The 17,460-nt window shown below is 47.0% G+C and overlaps 1 protein-coding gene across 1 annotated transcript in view; it reads left to right on the top strand.

Moving 5' to 3' along the window:
• RFX6 (regulatory factor X6) overlaps nt 1-17,460 on the top strand; it is a 424,100-nt gene that overhangs the window by 253,537 nt on the left and 153,103 nt on the right. Inside the window, exon 13 of the mRNA XM_078646873.1 lies at nt 7,408-7,517. Coding sequence (XP_078502999.1) covers nt 7,408-7,517 — 110 coding nt within the window. The remainder of the gene's footprint in view (nt 1-7,407; nt 7,518-17,460) is intronic.

Here is a 17,460-nt window from a genome sequence, read left to right as displayed (position 1 = left end):
CTCTGCCGTCTGAGAGAGATAGGATTGGGAGGTACGGCCCTGTCCTGGATGGAGAGCTTTCTTTCGGGTCGCTCTCAAGAAGTCAGATTGGGCTCCCATAAATCCATCGCCAGGGAGCTCACCAGGGGTGTGCCACAGGGCTCATGCCTAAGCCCCACATTGTTTAATGTGTACGTGGCCCCCCTGGCTGACTTAGTGAGATCCTTTGGGTTTATACCGGTGTCCTACGCCGATGACACCCAACTTCTGTTCCCCTTTAAGACCTTCTCTCCTGCTTTACAAAGAACTTTTGCAGAAGGTATGAGGGCAGTTTCCAAATGGATGGCCAACAACTGCTTACAGTGCAACGTGACCAAAACAGAGGTTGTACTTTATGGGGAAGCAGTAACATTATGGTCCAATGAGTGGTGGCCTCTTGAACTAGGACCTGCCCCTATCCCTAAACAGACCATAAGAAATCTGGGAGTGCTATTTGATCAGTCACTGACCTTCAAAGATCATGTCAACCAGGTTGCTGGTACCTGTTTCGGGGTTATTTCTCTGCTGAGAAGGGTGTTTCCTTTCCTCCCAGATCACCACAGAAAGACCTTGGTCCAGGCTCTGGTCGTCAGTAGACTGGACTACTGTAATGGCCTTCTTTTGTCAGCTAATGAAGGCCAATTTAACAAACTACAGGTGGTCCAGAATACGGCCGCGAGGTTAGTCATGAATGCTCCATCCAGGACTCCCTCCCGGCCACTACTGATGGAACTTCACTGGTTGCCAGTGCGACTGCGGACCAAATTTAAAATCTTGTGTACAATTCACAAGTGCCTGATGGGGAAAGGCCCGAAATTTCTCACTACAGCCTTCCTTCCTTATGTTCCTGGCCGCTCACTACGATCAAGCAATCTCCAGCTCCTTAAGGTTCCAAAAATTAAAAAAACTTGCCAAGGAGGCAAGGCTTTGGCATACACAGGGCCTGTTCTGTGGAACACCCTCCCCCTCTCACTAAAGCTTAGTACTGACCACCTGTCTTTTCGAAAAACCCTGAAAACTTACCTTTTTTCTAGCATTTAATTCATTCCCCCCCCACCACCCACTAGTACTGTCCGGGCATAGTAGCTGGTTCTTCTGTATGGCAAAGCGCAGAGATACCCCTTCGGGGGTCTATTCAGGCGCTATAGAAGCATATAAAATAAATAAATAAATTCTGCCTTCGCCCTCCCTCTTTCTGGTTTTGATTGTTGCTTGGGCTTTTTCCACAGACATGAGAGACGTCTCCATCCCTTTATCTTCATGACTTGCATTCAGGTGCAGTTCTTTTGCTGATTGTCTTGCTTTAACTCGCTCTCCAACGTCAGCCCTCCTGATGATTTCTTGTAGCGAGAACTGCCCTTGAAGGATCTTGCGTTTTGTTTCAGGTTTTGAGCAACCTTCAATTACCCGGAGTCGAACTGCTTCCTCATCTGTAAATGTGTTGAAATGGCAGTGGTGCACTAGACTTTGTAGCCTTGTTATGAAGTTTGGTAATGATTCTCCGGGTTCCTGCCGTGCCGCGTTGAAGGCGATGCGTTCATGATCCACGTCGTCCTTTGTGTCGAAATGAGCGCGTAGCGTCTTTTTGAGTTTTCCATAGGACTCTGTGTCTTTTGCTGAAAATGCTCTGATTAAGCGCCGGCCTTCGTGACCTACAAGCTGACGTAGCAATAGTAGATGTTTTCCGTCCCTTCGCTCACCGGTTGTTTCAAGAAAGTCATCCAGTGATTCCAGCCACCTGTTCCATTGGTGACCCAAACTCTGATTGTTGGTCTGCGTCACTGGGGGTGGTATTTCAATGCAGGGTTTGGATGCGTGTGTTTCTTCTCTCACCGACATGATGGTGAAATGTATACCCCCCCCCGGCCGATGGTCTTTGTTTGGTCGTTTCCTTTGATTTTGGTAAGATTCGCTGCGCTCGGGTGACTATTGTATGTTGTCCGCCCCTGGCGCGACTGTCTCGGTATGCTTCAGCGAGTTAGGCTTGGATCTCCTGAGGTCAGATGGCCACCATTCCGCTGCACCATGCGTGACTCGTGGCTCTGCTAGTTCCCGCTTTCGCTTCTTCTACTTTTAGTTATTTGTCTTCACGTGGTTCTGAAGTTTACTTTGGTACTTGCCTTTGCTCGTGCTTGTTCCGTTCGGGATCCTCGTTTGTTTGTGTTTGCTGTATTCGAGGTTTTGTATTGGCTTGTGTTTGCTGTGTTTATCGTTGCCGTGACTTGCCCTTGTTGCTAAAGTTGCTTCGATTCATCACACTTCTTGTTGCTCGTATCAGTTATTGATTGTGCTCAGGTCGTCTTTGTTCGTTACTTGTGCTTGTTTTCTTCTTTCCTTTTTTTGCATTTACTTGGGTTTGTTGATTTTGCTCTCTTGCAGTCGTTCGTGTTTGTTCACTTTATTGTTGTCCGTATTCAAGCTTGTTTGTCTTTATTGTCGCTTTTGCTCGTGCTTATTTTCTTATTCTGTCCCTTGCATTTGCATGTACTTATTCTGTTTGCTATTGCCAGTGCTTGTTCGTTGCATTTATCAGTGCTTGTTTATTCTGTGCACCAATGCTTGTTTCCTATGTTTCAATGTTCACTTCCAAGCTCTGCTTGCCTGACTTAAAAATGGCCGCTTGGGCATTTGAAACAGGGGTGTCTCTACAGGCTGCCTGACTTCAAGATGGCCGCCGTCCCTGAAGTCTCAGTTCACACGAGACTTCCTCCCCATTCATTCCAATCAGTGCTGATTCGTCCAAGACTCACCGACAGCCGGTCTCAGAGGTAGCAACTCTTCTCCAGGTCCCTTCACCTTTTTGCAGCGCTGCAGCATATAGGTGAGGTCAGGGTGGGTTCCCACCTCACTTTTCTTCGGTCGCACGCTCACTCGGCGACCACATGCCAAACCTCACGCATCGGGGGTGAGCTCCCGATTTTGGGCGCCAAACAGCGCTCGGCTTCAGGCGGCTCCAGCGCTTTCTTTGGGACTCACCCTTGCACCGCCGATCGTGGCAGTTTGTCCTCGGGCGCTCTGTGGCTTCTGGGCGCTCTCTGGCTTCTGTGCCGCTTTCGCGCCGTTTTCTTTATTTCCGGCCGTTTCTCCCGAATCAGAGATGCCCCGGGTGGCCCTCCACCAGTGCAGGCAGCTTATTGCGGTCACCGGTCGTTGGATCCTGGGGCAGCATTCAGGCACGGCGTGTGGAGCATTCCGTTTTCGCGCTCTACACACGCTGCGCCGACACAGGCTGCAGGCTCTCTGTTCTTTGGCCATTCACGGACGGCGGGGTCTTAGGCAATGTGGCCTTCAGTACTTATCCCATCCTCGTCGCCATTGTCGCCTTCCCCAATCAACACAGGAGCCGGGAGCGGGTTACTACACAACCTTTATTCAGCCCTGCCTGCTCATAACTAACTTCCCAGTCCCGGTTCCCTGCTCCTCCCTTTCCTGCTCCTCCCACCAGTCTATCCCAACCACTAGACTGCTGCACACGATACTACAGGCTGTATCTAGGATGGTGGATAAGAGAATGTTTGCTTAGCATGGATTTAGGGAGAGAGCATCTTGTGGTTATTCACTCTTTAAAATACATGATCATTCTGTCTAAAACGTATAAATACATGGTGTCAAGCTTTCTCCTCTTCAACATTCCCTACATCAAATTTCTTCTGATTCCCCCAATGTACTATTATCATTCTTTTCCTTAAATACCTAACTAGATACTTTTTAATCCCTTTAATCTTTTTGGACCGGAGCGCTTTAGACAGTTTATTCTCGTGGAGAATAGGGGGTATTGTACGCCTTCTTTATCGCAAATTGCACAGCAAGGAGCCTTGCAAATTTAAGGCCCGACGGACCATAACACATGCATTACATAGACTGACTGCTTATGGAGATATAGTAAAAGTGTGAGAGGGAACATTTCAGAAGAGAATGCAAAGAGAATAGACAGTTATGCCGGTCTTTGACACATGAGCAAATCTTAGTAAGAATAGTGAGTATGCCTTTTAGTGAAGGAATCTAAGCCTATCTGGTCTTTGAAGTTTGGATCACCTCAGTTAGGAATTTTACCAGAAGAAGTGCCATGTAAATAGGGACGAAACGCGTAGGCTAGTTTTTTTTTTGGGCTGTGTCGTCCTGTCTTGTCCAGTCACTTGAAGACATATGAATAAAGACAAAAAAAGAAATAACAAGGATGTGAACGTTTTCATTTTAATAAGAAAGTACTGGTTTTGCTGTCTCACATGTAAAACCAGTGTCTATTAAAGATGTATGAAATATGCTTGAGCATTATATAATTCCAAGTGGTTGGATTTTTATATGTCAAGGTACTGTGCTCCTCAAATTGTGTAGGTGCATAACTTTTGTATCCCTATTGTACGTCATTGGTGTATTTTACTCTTCCAATGCATGGCAATATTCTCCTACATCTCTAAGTTGCTGCTATTATATTTTCACCATGAAAAGTCTTATGTCAGATTCCCTAAGCCTCAATGTAATGCGCTTTCCCCCCAAATCCTTCTAGTTATATTCAGCCACCTCCATGTAAACCATGTCAAAATATGCTGGGCAGGTGACTAGGGGTTCTGCTTGTGTGCCACTGCCAGGAGACGATTCACATTTTCCCTGTAAAGTGCAGGATCTCACAAGCATAGTCCACATGGCTATCATCTCTTTACAAAGTAAGGGAGGGCAGTTGCCTTCTTTGGTTCGAACAGGTCTCCTAATGGTATCATGCAGGACTTTTATATGAATGGTGCGGGATTCGTTAAAAAAAATTGTATCCAAGATACTGGCAGAAAACTTTTTGCAATGAAAGCCTATTTTCGTGTAATTTAAAAGAAATCACTGAAATTCTCAAAATATTGTGATAAAAAGACATGCGATTTTGCACATCATTCAACTATCCTGTTAAAGGTAACTTTGCAAAGAAGGTAATATGGGTATCATAGTCACTGATCATAAGAGTATGAACGATAATTGGGAAAGAACTAGGGTGATGAGTTAGAAGGAAAGGTCTAATATGTCACTAGTGCCTGCAAAAATGGATTTTGGATTTCCTAAAAATGGAAATATATGTACGTTTGTTAAATAATATTCAACTATGTAAATTCCCAAATGCCATGAAAATATTTAGTAAATATTGTGTTTTCTAGAACTATCTAAATTAAATCTTCCCAGTCCCTTATTGTTGCTAGCTGGTTTCTTTAATTCGATCTCAACCTGCAGCCCACATCTTTCTTATTTTCAAGCTGCTAGAGTTACAACATTTATTTTCTGTAAAGTGCTCCAGTGTTCTTCAGGTCTGTGTCCACACTAAATTAATTATCTCAAATAAATTCCAAATAAATTACATTTATTTTGTCGAACAGGGAAAATACACCTAGTTTGGTTCTGGTGTGTACTACGGTGAGAAATGTAATTAGACACTGTTTCTTGGGGTTTTACCTTAGATAATGTCCAAACATGCAGTTGGGTTTCTGGCCATTTAGGGAAATCTATATAATGCTCTGGTTCTTGTAAAGACCGTATCAGGGAACACACGAGCAAGCAGCAGGAAATGGAAAGAGTAAGAAGGGTTCAATTAGAATTTAAAAAGGTCAAAAATCGGACTAAGGTCTTGATGATAAGTACCTGGTAATTGTGTGGCCCCTGTGCAAGTAGGACTCGTTATTGCATGGTGTATGACGTTTATCACACCTGGTAATTAATGAGTGAGATGAAGTCTGCATTCCTGGAGGTTTTCCCCAGGTAGATATTGGCTGGTCAAATCTGCAGTGATATACCAACGGAAAATGACCAGTAAATACCAGGAAGTAGCTTCTGGTGTGGGCTACCCGTATTTATTGGGGATGATTAATACTTAATATCCTTCAAAGGCCCTCATAAGTGGGTCCTTAGAGTGTCATTTAACACCATTCCTGTACACTACAGCTGGCACTTCTTCTGGCCTGCATCTGTATTGTAAGTGTAATACTGTACCTGAAAACTAGAGAGGAGACACCTGTTTAATATGAATGAACATGAACATAAGGACGTAAAGCACTTGTAATAAGGCGGACTGGATATCTGTCACAATGGAGAACACATCCTCCAAAATCTGTATTTCTTCCTTAAGTTGACTTATAGTTAAAAGGTCCACCGTCTCTTTAAAAGTCATGATGGCATCTGGAGGCAAGTCCGCAGATTTGACAGCCTTCTTTAGGTAAATATAGCTTTGTATCTCACTCTCATACTGACTGCTTCCTTTCACTCTGTAAAAGTACATTCACTCTACACATATTTGTCAACTCTTTCTAGGAGGTTTGTAAAGTTACTTGGACAGACCTAGGGGCAGATTTACAATTACTGGCGCATCCCTGCATATCAGCAGGGATGCGCCAGTAATTGTGCGCCGCAGCTCCGCCACCCTTGATGCGCCGCATTTAAAATGCGGCGCACCATGGGGCAAAAACGGCACAGATGCATGACGAATTTGTGCCTTAAAAGCGGCGCATTGCTGGAGTTGCGTCGCAAGTGCGACGCAGCTCCAGCAATGATCAGGGGGGCCCTATGTGCACAATGCTGCGTCAATCCTTACGCCCGCTTCAAGCAGGCGCAGGGTTTTGACACAGCATGGGCCCAAAAGTGACTGAGTGAAATCTTGTAGATTTCACTCAGCCACTTTTGGGAGGCGTTCCTGTGCCGCGACGCCTCCCCCTGCGTTGGGACGCCTCTTCTGGCGCAGGGCTTTACAACGTGACGCATCTTGGAGATGCGTCACGTTGTAAATACCCCGCACCATGGCGCATCTTTTGCGCCGCCGCTGCGTCACAAAAGTGACGTAACAGTGACGTAAAAGCGGCGCAAGGGGCTTGTAAATCTGCCCCCTAGTGCTTCATTTCAAGGGCAACTTGTGTTCCTTACAAGCAATGACCAGAGTCAGAACATAATTAAGTCTGCAGTTTTGACACAACACAGGAGCTTTCAATGTGCTTTAATACGGAATTCCAACTCATTTCTACCTGTTCCGTTGCTTTTTTAGGGCAAAACAGGGGCAAAAAATTCAACATTCTGGCGTCCAGCCTAATAGAAAATTGCAGCAGAATATGGCAAATATAAAGAAAAAGGCTTTTCTTGTTACATATAATTTTCCAATAATTTCACTGGAATGTCCTCATAGTCTATAGTTGTTAATTCACACATGCCTTCCTAAAAGCCGTTTGGGTAAATAGGAAGGAAAAGAGTTGTTGACTAGGCAACCTTATAATAAGCAGCAGACCCCTGATGTTAATTAAGAGTATTTTTGAAACAGATGTGCTATTCCGTTTTCAGTTGTTAATTTTACTTTCTTTAACAAAAGCAATGCTTTGTTGGTTTACCATATTTTTCACGATACAATTGCATTATTTGTTTCTTATATTGTAGATGACTCTATTACAGTGTTCCAAGAACTGAAAGACCTGCTGAAGAAGAATGCCACTGTGGAGTCGTTCATTGAGTGGCTGGATAACGTTGTCGAGCAAAGGGTCATCAAGGTATCTTTCATTACTTTCACTAAAACAAATGGCCGAACAAATACATTCTATATTACAAGTTTGATTTGCTAACACAATCACTTTGTAGAAAATATTCTCTGCAGCACTTCTGTTTTGTATTACTGCCAATGGTAGGCATATCTCAGACCTTACAGCACAGGCCCAAGCGTTATGATTATATATATATGGCTGGTGACGAGGTCTAACATAAGCTTGAAGTTGTTGCAAATAATAGCAGTGTTCCTCCTTTGTAAGAGTAGCCTAGAAGTTATGTTTTGTCTGCAATTAACACGATTTTAAATATTTTGTTCTGAAATGTACGAAAGTATTATTCAAACATATATAGTGCAACCCAGTTACAGATGTAGCAGACCTCTGTAAATAACAGATGGGCTTTAGAGAATTCAGAGAAATTGTTGGTTTTCTTTATCCTATTTAAAGAGTTGAGAAGCAGCATGACGGCTGTTGATCAATGAAGTTATGGAAAAGTCAGCACTGATGTTATAAAGGCCACTTCAAAAGCATTGATTCAGGTAGCAGTGAGTGTGGATTTTCATGTTCATGGGGGTCTTGTGGGGAAGTATGCTGCTGATAAGCATTCCAAGTGCATTAGCACTTAAAGCAGTTTGGATTCTGAATCAGTCCAACATCATGTTGGAGAGCCTGGATTTTGGCATTTTTAGTGCTGTTTGTAATAAGGTTGTGCTCATTCTTTTTGTATTCATATTGAAGCATGTTATTGGCAAACGTTCAAGATGTTCACAAGGCAGTGTTTACAATACTTGATGTCCTTTTTGTGGAGACTGTCTGAGAATGACCGGTTACTCACCGGTAATATTCATTACTCCGAGTCGTAGCCCTCCCCGTCCCAGTCCTTACCCATGAGCATAGCTCCTCCCACCAGAAACTCCCAAGCAACTAAAAACCCATCCCTTCCCTCCAGGCCACACCCACACCCTAAGGCATATAAACATGTGACCCGCCCATCCACATCCTGTACCACCAAGCACAAGAAGCCGAACAGGGAGGGAGGGATGGGAACCAGGACTGGGACGGGGAGGGCTACGACTCGGAGTAATGAATATTACCGGTGAGTAACCGGTCATTACCTCCTCGTCAGCCCTCCCCGTCCCAGTCCTTACCCATGAGCAGATACCAAAGCAAGAATCGGCTTCACACAGTAGCAAAACAGACTCAAGCCGCACAGGCAGGAAGGTACACAACCCGAGCAGAACGCAACCCAGCGTCCCCAAACCCAGGAGACACAGTCCCACACATCAACCAACGACTAGAGGACATAAAAGCTCGAGGAGAACACCCAGCAGCACACACGTAGAACACAGCCAGGGAGGCCCCCCGGAAGCAAGCCCAAGAAGCAGCCACCCCCGAGGCGAGGAACCTCGAACCGACCCAGGCGCCAACACACCACAAGCCCAACAGCAGGCCGCACAGCCAACACAGCCACCGACTGAGAGCAGCCACAAAAGGCCCCAAAACAGGACCAGTCAGCCCAAAGGCAACAAAAAGGGAAAACCACCCCATAAAAAAGGCACCGCAGGAAGGAGGAACACCTCCAGAGCCCGCACAACCGTCAAACAGAGGAGCTGCACCTAAACCCCAGAAAGAGGAACAGGACAGAAAACAGGCAGAACCAGAAACCCCAACAAGGAGCAAAGGAACGAAAGAACGGCGCCAGGAGGAACCATCCAAAACCACCCGGACACCAAGGGGCGCACCGGCCAATGCCCGAAGCATGAAAGGCCAACACAACCGCCCACAGAGCTCGCAGGGAGGACACAGGCCGACCAAGTCGAAGCCAACTGCCCAGAACCCAAGAACCGCACCGGAACCCAATGCAGACACACCCCGTGTCGGACAGAAACCAGGAAGGAAAACCCCACGACCGGCACATGAGAGGCGATGGGCTTCCGAATCGAGGAAAGGCACACAGCAGGCCCCCGCCCAACAGAAGGACAGGGCAACCACCCCCCAGACAGTGCCGGAGCAAACCAGAGAACAACATCAACCCAAGGCGACCCCCTGAGATGCAAAACAGGACCAACAACGGAACCCCGAACCAGGTCAGCAAGAGGCTCAACACGGACAGGGAGGGAAACAACCCACGCAGGAGAGACGCCACAAGAACAAAACCACCGGCAGACAGAAAACCCAAAAGGGGATTACAAAAAGTACCACCAGGGGACACATTCACAGCACTGGCAGGAAGCGAACCCAGGCCTCCGAGGGCGGGCACCACCAAAGGCACAAGAAACACCCACTAGCCAAAGCTCCAAGGTACCACCACACAGTCCGACCAGACCGACAGGAACCTCAAGAGGAGCCAAGGCAGAAAGAGGCCAGGCCAACCGAACCGACCACAGGTGAGAAAGAAAGCAGAAGAAGGACCCAAACTCACACCAGTGCGAGCCTGCGCCACCAGAGGCACAAGACAAACCATCGAGCCAAAGCTCCCCGGGCAACACGAAAGCACCACAAGAACCAAAACCACCAAGGGACACCACGAAAACAGAGGCAGGATATGAACCCATCTCCTGTGCGAGCCCGCGGCAGCAGAGGCACAAGACACACCATAGAGTAACAGGTCCAAGGACAATCAACGCCCAATAAGCCCAAGACAGTCACAGAGGCAACCGCTCACGGGACATAAAAGGGCAGCCACGCAAGAGGAGCGAACCACCAGCCAACAGGACCACCCGCGGCCAAAGGCCACACACCCCGGAAACAACAGCAGACAGCCCAAAGAAGCCGGAACCCAAAGCCCCAGAGCAAAACACACCAGGGGGGAACAAGTGCCAACGGGCCCAAGGAACAAACCCCACAGCAGCAGACAACAGCCGCCGAACATGGAGCCACCGGGGAGAAGTGGAAGACTGAGCCCCCAACAACCACCGCAGTCCTTGCAACAGAGCCAGCCCGCAGGGCACCGGCAGGAAGACCCCCCAACCGAGGCGCCGAAACCACCCAATGAACAGTAGCCCCCGAGAGGCGCAAAGAAAGGAAGACTCCAAGAACAGAATCCACCCAAACCGACTCAGGAGCCAGCAAACACCCAGTGAAAGGGCCGGAGCCGGAAGGAAAGAAGAGGAAGAATCAACCAACCGTCCAAGGAAGGGAACACCCGGAACCCCCGAGCAGGTCAAACAGAGTAGCACAACAAAACCACCCAGTGAGCCAAAGGACAGCAATCACACCAGGAGACGCAGACCATCCAAAAGGCAGCCCCAAAAAGCGGAAATGAACAACACCCCCACTGAACGCAGGAACCACCACGAAGCCGCGTGAACTGTCATATGAAAGCAGGCGCCCCAAAGAAGAGGGTACCACACAGGCCCAACAGAAACGAAGCCCCGAAAACCGAGAAAGAAAGCCCGACACATCGCCAGAGAACTCAGAACAGGGCAGCGCAGAACACATCCAGTAGCCCAGCCCAACAAGGAGGGACCAGAAGAAGAGGAAGCACTCAGAAAACCCCGAGACATGTGGAAGGAAGGGACCCACCGGCCGCGTACCACACCACAAAAGGGTCGGGCAATCAAAGTTAACGAAAGGCAGACCAAAAGCCCGCTCACAACTCGTAAACCACCCACACCAAGAAAACGGACTGGAGCCAACAAGAACGACCACAGCCGCCAAACCGAACAAGGGCACCAACGGAACCCCAAACTGGACAGAGCCCCCGAAGGAAAGCCCCACCACAGCAGCCCCACAAGCAGCACCGCCTCCCCAGGCCAAAAGCACAATAGCCATCGAACAGCCACAGAGGACCAAGCCGCAGCCCAACCAAGGGAACCGAAGGACAAATCCGCTAGGAAACGCAACAGCAGTCCCAACACAGAAAAAGCATCAGAGGGATCTCAGCCCACAGCACCCGGCAGTCCAAGGAGGCCTCCCAACCAGGCACCAACCAGGCCCGACTACGCCTAACTCCCGAGAGCAGACCAGAGCAGGAGAAACCAGGGAGGGAAGGCCGTAGGCCGCACAGAAAACCCCCACAGCCTTTAGCAGAGGACGGCTTCGACCCATTGACCTCTCGGTTATGGGCCCAGCATGCTTCCGCTGCGCCACTCTGCTCCTCACAGAAGCAACCGAACCCAAAAGCAGGGGCAAGGCACAGACAGAACCGTAAGACCAGAGGCAGAAAAAGATGGATCCAAGGCCTCGCAACAAGCAGGACCATAGAATAAGAAGGAACGTCACCCACAGATACCAACAGGCACCGAGAAGGCACACCAGCCAGCAGGGATCGACCATCACCACAGCCAGGATACCACAGTGAACCACTGTAAAGGACACCCCGCCGTCAGAGTCAGGGGAAAAACAAGTGTGACAACATCCTTCCACCCCCCATCAAGCACACCGCTCACAGAGCACAGAAAGAAGGAGGCCAACAAGCCCCATCAACGGGAAAAAGGGGAAAAAGTCTACAGACTTCCCACCACCCAAGGGCCTAGGGAACCCCAAACCGTCCCAAACACGTAGCAGAACACAGGGAAGCCTGCCCACAGGACTCACCCGAAACCACGTCCGGGGTCATGACAGCAAAGCAATCAGCACATGACAACCGAGAAGGAGCAGCGGAAGACCCAGCGACCACCACCCCCCAGTCACAGCGGAGCCCAAACCACACATCTCCAGTAGGGGAACAGAACAGAGAAAGTAGTGCCCAGACCAAGCAATGCAAGATCCACAAGGGCCAACAGGGAACGCCACACCCCAACAGGACAGGAGGCCAGCCCAAACACGACATAAAGAGGGAGTCCCGGACACCCCCAAACACCATGGTCCCACTAAAGCAGGGACTCAAACGCACATGAAACCACATGTATCCAAGGGGAACAAAACAGCCGCCAAGCAGACCGTCACACACCCACCTGAAAGGAGGACAGACGAGAAGAGAAGCCAGCCATGCACAACACCCCCCCCCCCACCCCGGGCGAACCCGCCCGGGCAGGGAATCAACCTGGAAGAGGGGAGGCCCCAGCAGGAAGACAAGTCGTGCCACCACCACGGGTCCCCGCCAGAAACAAAAGCAAGTCCCACAAAAGGGGCAGAGAGCGACCCACGGCAGGAGAAAGTGGCTAAGGGAGAAACCAAGGACCGACAGCACCCAGAGTCCCGACCCCCCAAAGAATCGTCCCCAGGCAAGCGTTTTGTAAAGAAAACAAAGCACATTCTCTCCGTGAAGGGCTGGCTCAAACACCCACACGCTCCACCGTACAAAGAGGATCAAGACACTACCTGAAACAGACGTAGCCGAGGCGCAGCCCAACACAATCCGAACACCAGCGCCCCCCCCAGACGGAAGGACAAAGGGAAGCACAGGAGAAAGAGCAGGCAGTCCAAAGACCCAAACAGACACGGGAACATTGGAAAGCGTAACGGCGCGTTTTTGACGAGCACCAGTTGCATCACAGAAGGACACACTTAACGTTAAGTAGGCGGGAGAGGAAATGCGACACGCTCAGAACCAAACGAAGTTGAAGCAACGCAAACACCCGAAAACCGAGTGTAAAGCCGGAAGCAGTGCACGGGACACCACATCCTTGCCCCCGAACACCCGGACAAACCAATGGCAGCAAACAGCGGGAAACACGGGCCCGTCACGAGAACCCAGCCTCCAAACACACTACCAAGGAGGAGCCAAACCGCCACGCCACAGGCGCGCAGAGAGGCCAGCCGCGCCCAACACACCCCCCCCTCCCACCCCGGGAGAACCCGCTTGGGCAGGGAACATACCCGGAAGAGGGGAGGCCGCAGCAGGGAGACACCACCCCACACCAGGCAGTCAAGGCCCCCCAACCCCACGGTCCCGCTAAAGCAGGGACTCGAACGTACCTGGAAAGAAAACAGGTACAACAGGGGAACAAACGGCCGCCCAGCAGGCCGTTTCACACTCACCCGAAAGGAGGCACCGGTCCAGCACCTCCCCACAACGAAGTTGCCAGGAAATGAATTCCGCAGAAAAAACAAACAGGATGTGGATGGGCGGGTCACATGTTTATATGCCTTAGGGTGTGGGTGTGGCCTGGAGGGAAGGGATGGGTTTTTAGTTGCTTGGGAGTTTCTGGTGGGAGGAGCTATGCTCATGGGTAAGGACTGGGACGGGGAGGGCTGACGAGGAGGTAATGCTGTGTATCATCGGTGCATAGATGAAAATTGCTTCAATAGTTGAGCAAAGAGACTTCAAGAGGCTGCCTCTATAGCTTGAAGACAACAGAGGGATGGATACATCTGAAGAGTATTTGTCTATTTATAGGTAGCTGTTGGAATCTGGAGGAGTCCATCTGGATGGGTTGGTGTCAGCTGGAGAGACTAGAATAACACTGACATAGCACAGTATTATCAAATGCCATGCCTCATAATCGGATATTGATAAGGACGTGTTTATGAAAGGTATCAAAGGATACGAAGACATCAAGCAGAACTGAAAGCAAAGCTGGGGATCACATTTGTGTGTGATGAAATGGCATTATGCTTGACACGAATAATTGATGTCTTGCTGCTTTTGCTTTGTTTTAAATTGTAAAGGTAATTGTGTTTGATGGCCTACATGTTAACACAACCATGTATTTGAATGTTGTTTTCTTTCTTTCTTATCCATCTATTACATTCTAAGTGTGTTATGGTTCCACAGCTGGTAAGACTATTAGGATTAGGGTAACATTTTCAGTAGTGGGATAATCAATCCTATTTTTAGGACTTTGGTGAAGATGCCGTGTGTGGTTGCTATGTTGAGAGGGATTGGATAATGGTGAGCGGGGGTGACTTTGCCATATGTGGTGGCTTTAAGGGAAGACATTTTTCAGCAAGATCTGTATTCATAGACGTGTTAAAGCAAGTCCATTTTAATATGTATGAAAAGATATGGATGGCAAAGTGGTATCTTCGATATTGTCAATGCGTTAATGGAAGATGTCTATGTTTTGCGAAATATTGATTGAAGGCACTGCACTTGTTGAATGGGTGGAGTATAAGGAATTTGTGATTTGATGAATGCAATGTTTGATGAATTTAGCGAAGTTTTTTTTTTGTTAGTGGTGTCTTCAATACCTTATTTGTAATATGTGAGGTTTACCTATGGTGTTGTGATTTCTACTTGAAAAAGCAGAGAACTGTCTGCCTTATGAAGTTTCTTGAAATTGGAACTTGAACCATTTATCTTCCAAGAGAGAGAAGGGGGCAGAATGCAACACTTTGAGAACAAGCTTGATGAGTGGATTGGCTTGTCAGGAGTGGATTTTGAAGTCCGTCTTATGTCTTAACCCAAGAACCCCATTGGACGTGTCCTGCAGTAATGCCTAGATTACAGGTGGAGTTCTTTGGTATGCTCTCACTGATCCTCCTCGTTTCATCTAGTAACTATGAGGAATAGTTCCATTAATTGGTGATGAGGAAGAGATAAGAGAGTGGGAATGTGAAGAAGGGAAAAGGGATGACAGTCATTATTGTGGTCAACAGCAAGCATGACAGCAAATCGTACTATATCCACAACACAAAGGCCTTTCAAACCTATGCCATATATTCTCTCTGTTCCTCACTTTGTTGTGACAAGCTGGACACTCTCAAACCAGCATTAAAGTAAGTGTAGATTTCTGGGGGAAAATCTATCACCTATCGAGTGTCTGACTGTGATTTCCATATTCAGCCTTCTATATGCCCCGTTTGTGCAAGAAGCATGCGGAAGAGTAATTTTCAGTCAACACAAATATATGGAGCCTGTTCAATGTCTGTCATATCAGTGAAAGCAATTATGGCTGCCAGGATTGTTTTCTCATGGCAGAGAACACCGTAATATAAATCCAGATTAGGCAAGGGAGAGTTAATCATTCACAGGTTCAGCAACTCTCCCAGTCCCCTTCCTTCTGTTCACTTCTAGGAATCAGTTGCAGTCAACACTTAGCGGCTTTAGTGGATAAAGAGACCAGTCATAATTGTCCTCACATTGGTGAAAGCTTGTCATGCACTAGAACTGTTCCAACCGCACACATGTGCTTGTTCACACACAGACACACACACACACACAGACAGGCATACACAGGCACACACCAACGCAAACACATTGGCACACACATACATACACACATACGCATACACACAGACACACACACACCGGCAGAGACACAAAGTTATATAAACACATATACACACACACACACATACACACACACACACACACACAAAGACACTCTGACTAAAATAACTGCCTGTAAATGGTAATGCATAGCAAATATAAAGTGGATCTCTGCTTGCAAATATGTTCTTCTCAATTGTTCATGTTTTCCTGATTGTCCGAATCCCTCCCAATGTCTAAAACTGACGCAAAATATCACTTGTAACAGTTATTGTACATAACTTTATATTGCATTGTCAATAAAAAAGAACATTTAGTCATCTTAGTTGAAATAGATCAGTGTGATTGAATTCCAATATATTGGCACATAATAGCAATTATATCTACACAAAATGGCAAAGCTGGTGTGCTGAGGGCTATGTTTAAAGAAGAGCTATTATCACATTCATTGTTAATATTATTATTATTGTTATAATTGTTATTATTATTATTATTATCATTATTATTATGTTAACTATAATGAGCCTGCCACAAAGCATGCACCTCAAAGCTATCTATGTTTTAGATTAAATTAAGTAAGCAGTTGGCTACATTGCACTGCCACACATAAGTCATGCTGCCATGCTTATACCTTCGCTCAACTCAAAACATAACAGGTGTATTTGTAAAGAGCACAATTACCCAAAGGTGTCCTGGCTCTGAATAACAGATGTTTAGTGTTACTCAACTCAATGTTACTCATTTTATCGACTTCAAATGGATGAAAGACTGAGTGGACCCACCGGGATTTGAACCTGTGACCATGAGGTTGAACACAAGCCCCTGCAGTGGTTGCTTTAGTCCACTGAGCCACCAGACCCGGAGAGGGGTCTCTCTTTTTAATTCATTTACAAATGCTTCTATAGTTAGGATGCCGGTCCCAGTTCCAGTCATATGACTACAGCATGTGATCTCAGGGGAGACAGGGTAATTAATCTTCGTAAAATGGGTATCTTCCAACAATATTGTCTGCCAGGGATTTTGTCACACATTTGTGAGAGGGCACTAACTATACCTTTTTTTTTGGCTGGGTTCCCACTGCTACCCACACTTTGGCCCAGATGCACCGTAGGTTTAAAGTGTTGACTATGCAGGCAAACAGCACAAAGCATTGCAAATACAATCAATATTCAGATTTCAAATACAAAGGCTAGTTGACCCTGGCAAAGTGCCCAAATAGCTTTTTGCCATCCCCCTTTTGAACCGTGCAAAGGGAGTTACATTGGGTGTACCTGTGCAAAATCCATATGTATTGGCACAACTCCATATCTATTTAAGTTGCATCATCTAGCTTTGAACTACATCATAATGACAAGAGTAACCAGACAGAAGCAGGTGTTCAAGTGGTATGTTGCTTGATATACCAACATATAACATATATGTGTCACAATGAAGAAGCACACTGGATGAAGGAAAAGTGTATGTATTCAAACCATATTATCAGGACACAAGTGGATGAAGATGATTACAACCCCAATTAAATGTTTAAATTCTAATTCCATTAGAACATTCAGTCAATTCCATGATGACATCTCTGTAACATACCGTGTGATCCAAGATGATAGTGGTATTATGTAGTATGACACAGCTCCCTTCTTGCCAGACTTAAAACACAGTGCAGCAGGAAGGTAATAGTACTGGTGACATACAATAAGATAACACTATAAAGCATTGAAAACAATTTAAAAATAATAAAAAATGTATGAAAATAAAACACAGTCAAATATGATAAAACACAGAAGAATTATATGGGTGGACTACAGTCTGAGAAACACATCCATCAAAAGCCATAAAACAAAGACGAACAACACA

This window comes from Lissotriton helveticus, chromosome 6, assembly GCF_964261635.1.
Source record: "Lissotriton helveticus chromosome 6, aLisHel1.1, whole genome shotgun sequence".
Classification (NCBI taxonomy): Eukaryota; Metazoa; Chordata; class Amphibia; order Caudata; family Salamandridae; genus Lissotriton; species Lissotriton helveticus.
This window is presented reverse-complemented; position numbering and strand designations above follow the sequence as displayed.